The sequence below is a fragment of the Neodiprion pinetum genome, chromosome 5, assembly GCF_021155775.2.
Source record: "Neodiprion pinetum isolate iyNeoPine1 chromosome 5, iyNeoPine1.2, whole genome shotgun sequence".
Taxonomy (NCBI): Eukaryota; Metazoa; Arthropoda; class Insecta; order Hymenoptera; family Diprionidae; genus Neodiprion; species Neodiprion pinetum.
Genome location: NC_060236.1, coordinates 9,073,774 through 9,086,999, shown reverse-complemented (window position 1 = coordinate 9,086,999; position 13,226 = coordinate 9,073,774). Strand labels below are relative to the sequence as shown.

Sequence of the window (13,226 nt, the reverse complement as noted above, 5' to 3'; positions counted from 1 at the left end):
AAAGTGTTTCGAATAAATATATTATGCCTGATGAAAATTTTCTTTAAAAATATGAAATGCGCGTGTTTAACATGTTTATCGATGTGAATTATAGACTTTTCGATCGTTCGGACATAACTTCTTCATTCAAGCTAACGCAATTTTTCCACAATTCTCGACGATGAATGTATGATGAGAATTCATCGCTACATCTGGCATTATAGAAAGATACACGTTAATATAAAAATACTAATTACGTACTTGTACATGTTTTTCTCGCAAGCTGATAAATCGAAAATTATAATATTTCGCGACGTTAACCAGAACGTTTTCTTATCGCGCCAGTCAATACACACCGGTATTCTATAACGTACGAGCAAAGTATTATACATGGATATGGATACGTGTATATATATATAGACTTGAAGAATGCCAACCACCGCACTCTTACGAATATAAAATGCCGCGTTACAACTCTTCATAAGTTTATATTATCGTATTACATATTTTTCAAGCTATTTCCGGTAGCTGTTATTAAGCTAAATATTCAATTTTCAAATTCAAAATTCGGCAAATTTTCAATCGCTACCCCAGTCGGTTTTCAACTGTTAATTGTTACGATTATAAATATATGTATAAATAAAGACAGTAGACTGTTGAATCGCACAAGATATATTATACTTCATACAATATATGAGGTATTCCACGCCAACTCGACAAATGATTTTTCCCTACCATTTTTTATTTCGTTCATAATTCTTTATACGATTGTCCTAACCTTAAATAGCACTCCTGAATTATTTCCAATTTTTTTCGCAAACCGTTGCTTTTTTGCTTCTAAAAATTTTCAAAGGTTAAAACCGGAACATTGTTTAAATTTTCGAAAAAATTCTCCAAAATTCTTTGATCAAGTATGATCATTTGAAGCTAAAACCGGAAGTGAAAACTACTTTTTTACACGTATTCAACTAATTTCAAAAAAAATAAAACTTCCTAAATTTATTTGATTCGGTACTTTTATTGATTGAGTCACACATTATTCCGCTGAATCAAATTTTATGACAAGATAGTATTTCATAGTTTTTGAGGTCGCTGATTACGAATCTGAAATCAGATCTAAAAAATTCAAGATAGCTTATGCAAAACTGCGGACGTATATTTCAAATATGATCTAATCCGGTCAAAAAGCTCTATGCAATGGTTATCGGTGTCGCTGATTCGATTCGACGTACCGAAGTTTCAAAATCTGCTTTCAGATTCGTAATCAGCGACTCTGAAAAATTTCTAATTTATGTAAAACATGTAAGTGCGTAGAGAGGTATTTTCATCGGAAATAAATCTATTCTTCCGATTTTCACAATTTTTTTCAATCAATTTCTTTCCAACAATAATAATTTACATTACATCGCAATAATTGCTCTAGAGTATTGAAAACCTATTATAGTATTATATCAGGATTAGCAAGAAAACCGCAAAGAAATATGTTATCAAATTCCTCTAAATATACAAAAAATTTGTATAAAATAGGTGGTAAGAATACTAACCGCTATTACTCAAAGGGTTAATCGTGAGATGGAATCGCTTGATTTCTGTTACTTGATTCGTAAGAATTTTCAACATCATCATCCATCTCATGTATACATATATATATATATATACCGTAAAATGCAGCACCGTATAAGAGCTATGCGAATCGTAACGGTGATATTCCGCAAACTAGTTATGTACCTACATCGTGCACATCTGTCTGCCTATGTACAATGTGTGTAATAACGTATGCGCCTATAATAGAATTACGACGAGAGAGCAATAAGACAGTTTCTAAGTACATACAATACGTATAGGTACGTATAAAATTTATACCCACAGACGGTTGTAATAAACGTCACAACATTACAACATATTTCACGACTTACGTACAAACAGACAGGTACACGTATACATATGTATAATAAACCGTGTCCCACATACATGAGAGTATTTCACCGCACGATCGGTGCGGAAAAGCGGTCTTAGGAATATTATTAAATAAAAAGCTTATAGCCTGGTAATAATTACCAACCTCTATTGATACGGATTAATCTGAAAAAAAAATGCGTAGCTTGGAAACCAGATCCCGGACCATCATGAAGTTCACACATGTTTCCGAACAGTAGGAAAGGAACATTGTATGAAATTTTTGACGGTAAAAATTATGCCGTTCTTTTAGAAATGTCAAAAACTAATATTCTTTCAGCTTTTACGGACTTTCAAGCGGCCGCGATAACTTTTTGCATATTTTGACGTTGAAGTTCACTCAAAACTGAAACTTTCTCACGTGCAACGTTTTTTTTTTTTTTTTCATACAATCAATAGTGTTCGAGTAATATTTCATTACACTTCGGACACGTTTCCGATTTCCGCACATATTATATACCGAATGCTAACGTCCAAGCGTCGTCGAGTCAAAATTAAAAAAAAAATCACAGACACTCTCGACTAGTAAAAGTAAGTTTTCACGAAGTTTAAACAAATTGGAAGAGGGTCAGGCTTTATTTATACATGTATATATATATACAGTATGTATGTATATACATGCCTAAGCAATTTACCGAAAACGCATTATAACGCCACCCTCAGGAATTACCAAGCAAACGCTACCAAATCATCTTCAAGTCCAGGGTACCTGCACCTAATTTACGGCTGTACCGAGTTTACAAGCTTATGTCCATAGACAGACACAAAGGCAAACGCAAATACGTTTGTGACCATTGCTGTAAAAATGATCCCTACAATCCCTCACCGACTCCGTAGTGTGAAAGACTGTAATAATGCAATAAACAGGGTGCCCAGCGACATCGGAATTCAATATTCCCGTATAATTGCCGTAAATTCCCGGTTACTTTTTCCAAAAGTTCCGTAAATTTGCACATAATGATTTTTACGGCGTTTTTGCGTTGTCGTGATACAATCAACATTAAACGATGTTATACATTCGAAGACGTGTAGAACTGATGAATTCCGGTGGAGTCAAAAATGTAGAAAAGTCGGAAAATAAAAGGGTCGAGGTATAGAATTTTCAAAATGTGGAAAGCCGAAGTCCGGACAAGTCCAAAACTAAAGGTAAGGTGTAGAAAATCAAAATACACAACCCTCACAATGCCGTTGTATTCTTATTCGTTGTGACAATTTTATATTACAGCTTTCTGTACTCCAACATTTCTACATTTTGACTTTTCTATGTGTTCGAAAAATTTCATGAAACCGACTTTCACGTTCATGAAAACCATTTATTTTTAAATATTCGTTTTTCAGCGGGTGAACGTAGAAACGGCAATATTTCAGCGGGAATTCCCGGTTTCTATGGGAAATTCTCGCATAAATCCCGTATTTTAAAGGGCGCTTTGAAATTCTCCCGACTTTGCATCGCCATTTATTACTATACATTTGCAGGTTTTGATCTTTCACTTTCGCATAATCATTCCTATCTATAATCGTTATCCTCCACCCCAAAAAAAAAAAATACATATTTTTCCAAATAAATTATACACGTTAAAAAGAGAAACAGATTTGTCGATAAATGGACAATATGTATACCTACGGACATCCTTTTCAGATGTATGCAGGTTATCTACTCTTACTATACATAACCTATGGATATCACATGTATAAACGGTGCAGATCGACGAACCGCGAGCATCTCGCAAAGATTGATCGGAATTTGAGAAAGTGTGGGAAAATCTGTTTAAGGATATGTCTGCAGGACGACGAACGCGGTGAGATCGCGCATATGATTTAACACAACTTACCTACGCGTATAATATACGTGCGAGTAAATGACAACACGGGTAAAGCATATCTACCGTGATACGTAGAATGCGCAATCTTGATATATAAAAAAAAGTGAAAATCTGGATAAGAAATGAGTTACGTTTTGTAATTGTATATAATCTAGACGTATTCACGCCGATAAAATTCTCTATGCCTTATTATTATGATTATCAAATCATTGTATACACGTACCATAAAAAGATGAAAAGCGAGGAAAACCAGAACAAGTCAACCAGCGTGCGGTTTTTATTTTTTAATTCCCGAGCTTATACCGGATGATGAGGGAAGTAACTGGCGAGCGAAAATTAGTTTCAAGCCAACGTAAATGGTAGGCAATAAATCATCGAATCATCCTACCTGTGGAGAAGGCGGCAGCAGCAGAATTAAGCTGCATACAAGCAGAAGCTGCAGACACATTTATCAATTCGTTGCGGGCTCGAAAGAAAAGACAATATGGCATGCATGCACGTCAGGTTCACGTACCGCACGTTGTGCGTTTCTGCGGTGCACTTATATATCTACCTAAGTGCGCAACAGGTATCCATCCCATTGGATCTGTACACCAACTCGCGTTGCGTGTATAGAGAACGCTGTAGAAAAAGCTCTGAAGCTCCGGCGTCACGCACCCTGCGGTACGTAGACTTATAATGCTGCAGAACCTATTACCGATCGCCTTAGATGATCACATGCGAAGAAGTTATATTTGACCGTCAATGCGGCTTCGCGTCCCACCAAGTTCGAAATTTTTTTTTTTTTTTTATCATCCGTGCGATCTTTCGTAGACGATAATTCCCGAGGGAGTATATTCGCTCATAGATCAGGTGAAAAGCGATTTCAAGCAGTATTCAAGGGACTTCATATAATTTTATGCAATTTCATGTGATCTCTAGTGGATTCAAAGAGATTTTCAATAAGTGAATACACGTGTGATTTTATGCGATTTCAAGATATTTCACGCGATTTTATGTGATTTCATGCAATTTCATGTAATTTTCAATGATTTTGAGTGATTTCAAGTGATTTCAAGACATTTTACGCGATTTCATCTAATTTTGAGTGATTTCGAATGACTGTAACTGATTTCAAGTGATTTCAAACGATTTCAAATTATTCCAAGTAATTTCAAGCGACTATAAAGTGACTGCATTCCAGAGTGGTTTGCGATGTTAAGCGATTTCACTCGATCACACGTAATTTCAACTAATTTCAACTGATTTCAAGCAACTGCAAAGTGACTGCTTTTCAAATAATCTCGCGATATCAAGAGATTTTGAGCGTTGATTTCAAGTGATTTCAAGTGATTGTGATGTGCGATTTTATGCGATTTCTCGAAATTTTAAGCGATTACACGTGATTTCATTTGATTTCGAACGATTACGCACGATTTCGAGTGATTTCGGCAGATTTAAAAGCGAATGATTTCCGAAGTAGTTTGCAATTTCAACAAGTAAGCACAACAATTGTTTTACGTAATGTCAATTTTAAGGCCAATCTTTATAATCTATTATAACGTGTACGTGAACACAGTGGGTGTAGGAGAACCCGGAACAACTGTTGGCCGGGTACCGGAAATAGCTAGCTAGAATTTCTCAAGTCGTAAAAAAGCTTTCCCAGCTTTTACGGCCAGCGCGTTGCACTGTAAGGCACTGCAGCGATCCGTGCACGGTGCATCGGTTGGAGGCCAATGGATCTAACCCGCTCGAGGAGAAACATCTAATAATAAATAATGCTGCATGGGACGCGTCGCGAACGAGCGAGTGCAGAAATCGAGGAGAGGGAAGGAGATAAATATGATGGGAGAAATCGGATACACGGAAAATGAGAGGATCTCCCCCCCTTACCTTTCTTTCGACCAGTCTCCCGGAGACATGGTCTCAATCGAAAGCTGAGAAAACAGGGGAAAAAACACGTTTGAAAAATCTTAACGTTAACGTAAATAAAGCAATAAATATAATATCTCTACGACTAAACGTGACAGAGATGATGAGATTTGATAGAATTCGAAAAACGGTTTTGTAATTTTAACGTTTAAAATTCTTAAACGTTGATGTTTTTCATCCGATTCTTGTGCGTCGTGGATCATTCTGTTTACTGTAAAGATCCCCACAACCGAGATCGTGTCATAAACTCAAATTTCTTTAACGTTTTTCAAACAGCTTGTGGAGGGATTTTTCCGGCGAGCTTAATGAGCCGAAAAATGTTACAATTGAATGTGTCAAAAACATACCAGAGCTTAATCATCCGGGACGTTGTTCTATCGACAAGCCCTTTTTCAAATCATTGATACGATCCGACCAGCTCGAGTTGCCGAAACTTGCTATTGTTTCATCGGCGCAAGTAGCACTGCTGGACATTTTTCAAACCGTTCTAAACTGAGAGAAATTCTTAGTTCCGGTTACCGCTCGGTCCTTAACCATTTTCATTTTTTACCACAATCGGAAAATATAGTTCTAGGTAGAAAATGAAAATTAGTTTTCTAGCTGTTACCGGAAATTCAAGTGTCCCCGTTACTATTCTTTCTCATTGCGATCACTGTTACTAGATTTTCTTGCAACTGTTGCGAAAATTTAACGCTCGCTAAACCGAAAAAATTGATTACGCGTTGCAATTACCAAAAAGGATCGACGATTACCTCGTTTTTCGTAATTCCAACAATGTTCAAACAGTTTTCTTAACGATACCTGTTTTACCGAACTTTTCTAGTTACTGTGAGCAAATGAAATTTTTGGCAGTGTACATTCCATTTTTCCAACTATTGCCAACCGCGCATCGTTGATATACGAGACGTTGCGGGTATTCCGGCGCGTTATCTCCGTCGCAGAGACGTTAGAGCTGATATGCACGCATAGGTGCGTAATGCCCGGCTGTGTAAATGGGCATGCCGGCATCGGTGCAAGGTAGGTATGTGTTATGTTATACCTGCGCATGTCGAGACGCTATCAACGCCGCGACGCCGGCAGCCTGTTTGACTAAACGATGATGATTTCTCGCTGGCCTCAAGCCATGCACAGCAGCAGCACGCTACCTGGGTGAAAAACCGAGGTAAGTTAACCGCCTATTAATAAGCCAATCAGACGTTTTTCGTCTGCATGCAATGCAATGGCCGCGGGACGCCGGATATGAAAACGCGTTGATCCGACAGCGAAAGATATATATTATTAAGTATTTGTGTAATGCATAAATGCAGGCGGATCCGTAAATGCAGTTCCTCGGACGACGGTCGGATTATCATCGTCGGTTAAGGAAAAGAAAAATATATACTATCTGACTGTTATTTATTTACCACTCTTATCGCCACGTTACAAAAATTTTTTTTTATAATTTCGCATATGTTTTATTTATCGCGAAGCACGTTTTACGCACGCTACGCATTTATACGCACGTGTAAAATATACAAATTCTTTGTTCTAAAGAGACGGTCTCTGAAAGATTATCAGGAAACAATCGTTTCTTGCGTTTTTCTATGCTTTTACAGATTTTACAATCTTCTTCGGAAATCTTCGGGGATGCGCAGAGAAAGTGAGCGAGGAGGTAGAACGAAAAACAGGAAAAGTTGGAGCGTTCATTCACGGAGATTGCAGCACCTCAGATGCCAAGACGCTTCTGATCTTTACTTATTGTCAAACTCCGCCGACGAAGTGTTGATAAAATTATTATTCCGAATTTTATATTGCTTGATCAGGCTTTTTCATTCTTGGTCGATTTTTCTTCATAATTCAGACTCACAATCGGAGCGGTTGCGTTAAATAAAGAGAGAAAAAAAAAAAAAGAACAACGATGATATTTTGCATTCCCGTTTTACGATATAAAATCTCGCATCGTCAAATCTTGACTCTCGCAACGACAGCGACGAAAGCCGATTTCCCACAATATCTGCATTCTTTCACGTAATAGATTTTATCCTCAGAAAATAGGAATTATTAACTCCCAGCAAAAAGTATGACGTTAAAATCATCCGGCAATGTCGTTAAATTTGAGGTCAATGAGTCAACGCGCGTTTTCAAGAAACAGGTTTAATCCCAGATTCCACAGACAGTTGTTGTTGTATTTCGACTCGGTATATATAATTCTTTGCTTTTATCATCGATCAAAAACCAGCTGCAGAAGACGAGTCTAAACCTGTGCGGTAGAGATTTCAAAGGAAACAAGAATAATGTTCAAGATGAAAAGTTTTTCAATCCAGAATAAAACCCAACGTGTGTTTCACCGAAGCGATTCACGTGTCAATATCATTCGAAATCGCATTGAAATCGGTAACATTGAAAAAAAAAAAAAAAAAAATGTCGCACTACCAATCGTCAAGGTTCAGTCATTGGTAGTGTATGAGAAATGATTTAGGATTACAGGAAACTCTTTGTAACCCGAAGAAATCGTATGAATTTCTTTAGAAGTCATGAGAAATAACGGTAATCACTCTGTAAAATGTGAATAATCACGTAAATACGTAATCATGGTGTCAATCTTTTATACGGTGAAAATTCACCCCTTGACCAAGCCAACGAAAAAAAAAATCTTTCTCATTCTTAAAGACTGCATCGATGATAATAGAAAAGTCTGTGCCATTTGCATATCGCTTCCGATGTAGGATTAAAATAACATCTAGATTCTTATTTTCTCTTCTCTTCACACATACTTGTTATCAATATATATACATATATATTAGGGCGGTCCTTATTCAGGGTGTTGACGAATTTTTGCCAGACTATCCCCCAAATCAACTTCAAATAATTCGAAAACAATGGCCTAATTTTTTCAGATTTTTACATCGAATCTAAGATAGTCTCCGCATTGTGATCGAAGTTTCTTATGGAAATTAACATGCGTAAAACTTTTTTTCTCAGTATATATTTTATTGCAAGAGTAATAACGTTCCGAATAATCTGTAACCGCGAGGTTTTGGTGAGAATTAGTGCTACTATCTGGGGAAAAATACACATCATCGTACCAGGCAATCTAGACGAATTGCACAACCTCGAAACCCGACTTTTGTTTTTATTTAGAGGAAGTGCAATTCGTCTAGATTGCCTCGTACGATGATGTGTATTTTTTTTCATACAGCATCGCTAATGCCGACTAAAACCTCGCAGTTACAGATTTTTTGGAACATTGTTACTTTCACGATAAAATATATAGTGCGAAAAAAAGTTTTTCTCGTGTCACTTCCATAAGAAACTTCGATCACAATGCGGGCTGTCTCAGACTTGCTGTAAGAATCTGAAAAAATTTGGCGACTCTTTTTAAATGATTTGAAATTGATTTCAGTGATGGGGCGGTAAAAATTCGTCAACACCCTAAACAAGGACCACCCTAATACATACATAAATTATAAGAAAGATTATGCGTATCGTTATAATCCTGTAATAAGGATGTATACGGTACGATACTTCGGTACCTACGTTTTACGCACATGTATGATACACACGTACAATCGTATACTTTGGCTTTGAAATAGTATTATCATGTATTATCGCATACTACTTGTGGATGTATATATATATATATATATATATATATATATATATATATATATATATATATATATATATATATTGTGTATACACATTATATATAAATGTTCAGCCCACCGTCGCGTCGCCTATGAATACCTACATTCTATACTATATGCATCATTCGCGTATTCCTCAGCTGATCAGCGCGCTAGAACGATATTGCAACCATATATGATTGAGAATAACACGTGATCCATCATTCAAAGCTGAAGTATGGCTCTGAGATGACAGGCTCTCATACCTAATACCCTCGCGATCTACCCACGGCGCCAACGAAAATACAATCGGGTATACCTACACGATCCAGACACCCACATTTCGTATTTGGTACCTACCTAAGTCTATTAGGTCCGCCTCGAAGACTACGTCATTCTTTCGATAGTACCCTTCGTCATTATTTCCTTATTACATTGAATTTGATTTTTCGCTCGATTATTACGCTCAGTTGTAAGAAAGTTTTATTACTACTTTATATTGTATTATAAATAATAATTATAAATTTTCAATACTTCTAGCGACTTGCCTCGTTATTTTGATCAAACTTTCACCATCTACAAAAACATGGTTTTCCAACGCTAAGGTCTTCGAAGATAATCGAATGAGGCGGTGCAGTAGCGACTATCGGGATTAAAAACAATTGGGAAAAATCGTTACATCAAAACTTAGGGCGAATTGTCGGAAATAAGTTTAACTAGAAAATTAACAACAATATTTACTAAACTCCACGCCTTAAAAAATTTTTACAAAGTACGTATCACTGTACGTAAAGTTGCACGAAACAGCGACAAGTTTTTCCGAAAATTTTCGTTACTCGGTACTTTCAACATCCGCATTTATTGCAGTTGAAAAACGGAACGATAGTGATAATATTAATATTAATAATAACAATAATAACCATAATAATAAAAAAAAAAAAAAGAAACCGTGCCTCTTCTCTTTCACCGCGTTCCATCCTCTCGTTTCAAATTTTTTATTTCTTACCTCGGGTTGTCCACGCGCGATAAGGGGAGGAGAACAAACACCGATATACGCGTGCATCCGTCCATCCATCCATCCATCCTGCACCCATTTACCCACTCGCACATCAAAGAGAGAGAGAGAGAGAGATAGTGAGACAGCGTCGCAGCTCTGGCTTACCTGCCGGTCTATGCGGTCTCCTGGCCAAATCGTCTTCGAGTAGCGGAGCGACGCGACGCGCCTCACCGATCAGCAGCAATACCAGAAGCGCCGCGAGGGCGAGAAGAAGGCGATTGTGCATCATCTTCGAGGAAGTTCCTCAAAAGTATCACTTTCGAACAATACAATATCACAAGCACGCGCACAAACACGCACTGACGATCGGATCGGGATGTGTATTTTTATAAAAAGTTTAAGAGTTTATATGATCAAAGTATTAATTTTAAATATGTATATGTATATAAAAGGAGGGAGAAATAAATAATCGTGACGAAGCACTGCGTTCAATAATAACAATGATAGCAATCTTGTTGTTGCTACTCCGTGTTATTACGCGCGCGTATCGAGCGCGAGCAGAATTGCGATAATTACAGGCGGATCGTTTGTGTATTATCTCGTCGCGTTGCACGAGCACGAGCAAAACACTCCCAAAAGTTGCGTTGACGTTACAGGTAAGAGAAGAAAACACGGCACAGTGTACAACCGCGGCCTCTCCGCACTCCGCAGTCACTGGGGCAGAACGCACAGATAGCCGGAGAGCAACGGCGCACAGGTGATAAGGAGGTCGGATACAGTAGAGTCGAATCGACTTAAGGGCGAGAGGTGCGAGCGGCGGTTGTTAACGGCGGGTTACGCACCTGCGTGATCTCGGAATCCGATCTACGTAGGAATAAATACACGCGTAAGAAAAACGATAGGTACACACTAAAAGAGACACGAGGGCGGGTCTCAACGTCTTGTCGTTACGCGTCTCATCGCACGGGGAGATAAGCGGCGACTCTACGCTGAGTAAGAGAGCGAAATCGCGGCCGCTACGCGTTTATAAGATCCATCGTCGGCGAGAGGCGAGCCAATGTTATTGTCGTCGCGAACTCGAGCCCTCTCTCTACGTACCGCCACCGTCCGATATACCTAAGAGACTGCGACTCTGCGACTACTCGGCAGGCACTCGCTGCTGCTCGTGATCGGGGGCTCTCTGCATTTGGCCGAGGTAAAGCGATCCCTCTCTCACTCTCTTTCTCCCTCTGTGTCTCACCGTAAATGCGGCTAGATTACGGGCCACGCGCGCTACTCTCCTCCTCCGTTCTGCTGGTTGTCGCTAAACACGATCATACGAGTCGCGACACGGTCAACGCCTCACTCTCTGACTGACTGACTGACTGACTGACTGACTGACTGACTGACGAACGCACGAAAACTACCGACGAACTACGTCGACGACGGTGAGACGAAGGTGGGAGGATCGCAACGGGAGGGGGAGGGGGGGGGGGGGGGATGAGGAGAGGTACTGCAACGCGCGCGGCACACGCGGATCGCGGACGATTCGGGAATATCGAACGAGAACGAATTCGTCGCCTTTTCGGGGCTCGATACGTTACAGATTTTACCCGTCAACTTTGCGCGATCGATTATCATCCTCGATCGGTGATAGCTAATACAAATTTCAATCTAATATCAACAGCTTTACGTTTCGCGCGGGTTTCAAACTAGTTATACCTAGTATCTGTGCTACGGTGAAAACGTTGCTCAATAAACAATTATACGCATTTTAAGAGATTGAGAATTAGCAAGCCGATTTACGCAGTTAATAAAATCTGATTCCTAAATCGCGCAATTGCGCTGAGCTTCTTCGATCCTGTAATATTCTTCTACCAAAATCCTCGGTTAAATCTTATACCTCGTCTGTGTTTTCTATCCGCGCGCACTTCCGTCTATATCGAAATGAAGAACGGCGCGATGCGAGGCGAGACGGAGGCGCTCCTGGTTCGTCGAGCGTCGCGCGTCGAGTGTGACGCCGGTTTCGCCCGTGACCGGCTCTCGGAGAGAGTCGAACCTCCGTGCGTGTGACAAGCGCGAATCGCGCCCCCCCCCCCCCTGCCGCGACGCTTGACCGCGAACCACGCGAATGACTCGGGTGGAAACGGCTGCGAGGTGTGCGGAGCGACGCCGACTCGCGTGCACTTATTCCCTTTCGTTCCTCACCTTTGCCGCCTCTTCTCGGCCAGAGATCTGCGCAAGAAGAGCACCGCGACTAAGGTAGAAAACTACTCTCCGGCACCAACGACGACCTTTCCGAACCTAATGTCTGCGGCATTCTACTCGACGACTCGAAATTACCCTTAATTATTTAATTTTAAATCTCTCTGTGTTATAATTTAGGTAACATGGTACTTTGGTTGATATAATTTATTATTTCACTATGTTGCGATACGATGTTGAGAATTTTTTTATTTCTTTATTTTGCTTTTACATTTTGGTAAAGATCGTAATATAAATTACCTAATAATGGCAGTACAACGAATAGTTAAACGGAAATAACAATTGATATTATACAGTTTGTTGCATACTGTTACGATGTATGTACACTTGGGGACAATGAATCTGAGACGGTTAATTTTTCACACTAGACATTATGTTGGCAACACAGATAAACCTACAGCGCCACAGTCGGCCAATCGCGAAACTAACTCAATCTCAATAAACAAACCATAACCCATGACCGTCGAATCTAATCTTAGAATACGTGTCAATCCAACAAGTCATTATCTCCGCGGTATTTTAAGGACAGATTCGAGGGTCATGGGTTATGTTATGTTTATTGAGATTAAGTTAGTTTCGCGCTCGGCCGACTATGGCGCTGTAGGTTTCTCTGTGTTGCCAACATAACTGTCTAGTGGAAAAAATTAGCTGTCTCAGATTCATTGTCTCCCAGTGTACATTCGTACAATTGTCCAAAATTGGTATGGCATT

At 39.3% G+C, this 13,226-nt stretch overlaps 1 protein-coding gene across 2 annotated transcripts in view; it reads right to left on the bottom strand.

The window, feature by feature from the left end:
* sog (short gastrulation) overlaps positions 1-11,715 on the bottom strand; it is a 67,139-nt gene extending 55,424 nt beyond the window's left edge. The window contains exon 1 of one of the 2 annotated variants that reach the window (XM_069136159.1): positions 10,437-11,715. In XM_069136159.1, coding sequence (XP_068992260.1) covers positions 10,437-10,560 — 124 coding nt within the window. In that variant the 5' untranslated portion in view covers positions 10,561-11,715. The remainder of the gene's footprint in view (positions 1-10,436) is intronic. The other variant, XM_046626073.2, reaches the window with a different exon arrangement.
* Between the last annotated feature and the right edge of the window lie 1,511 nt (positions 11,716-13,226).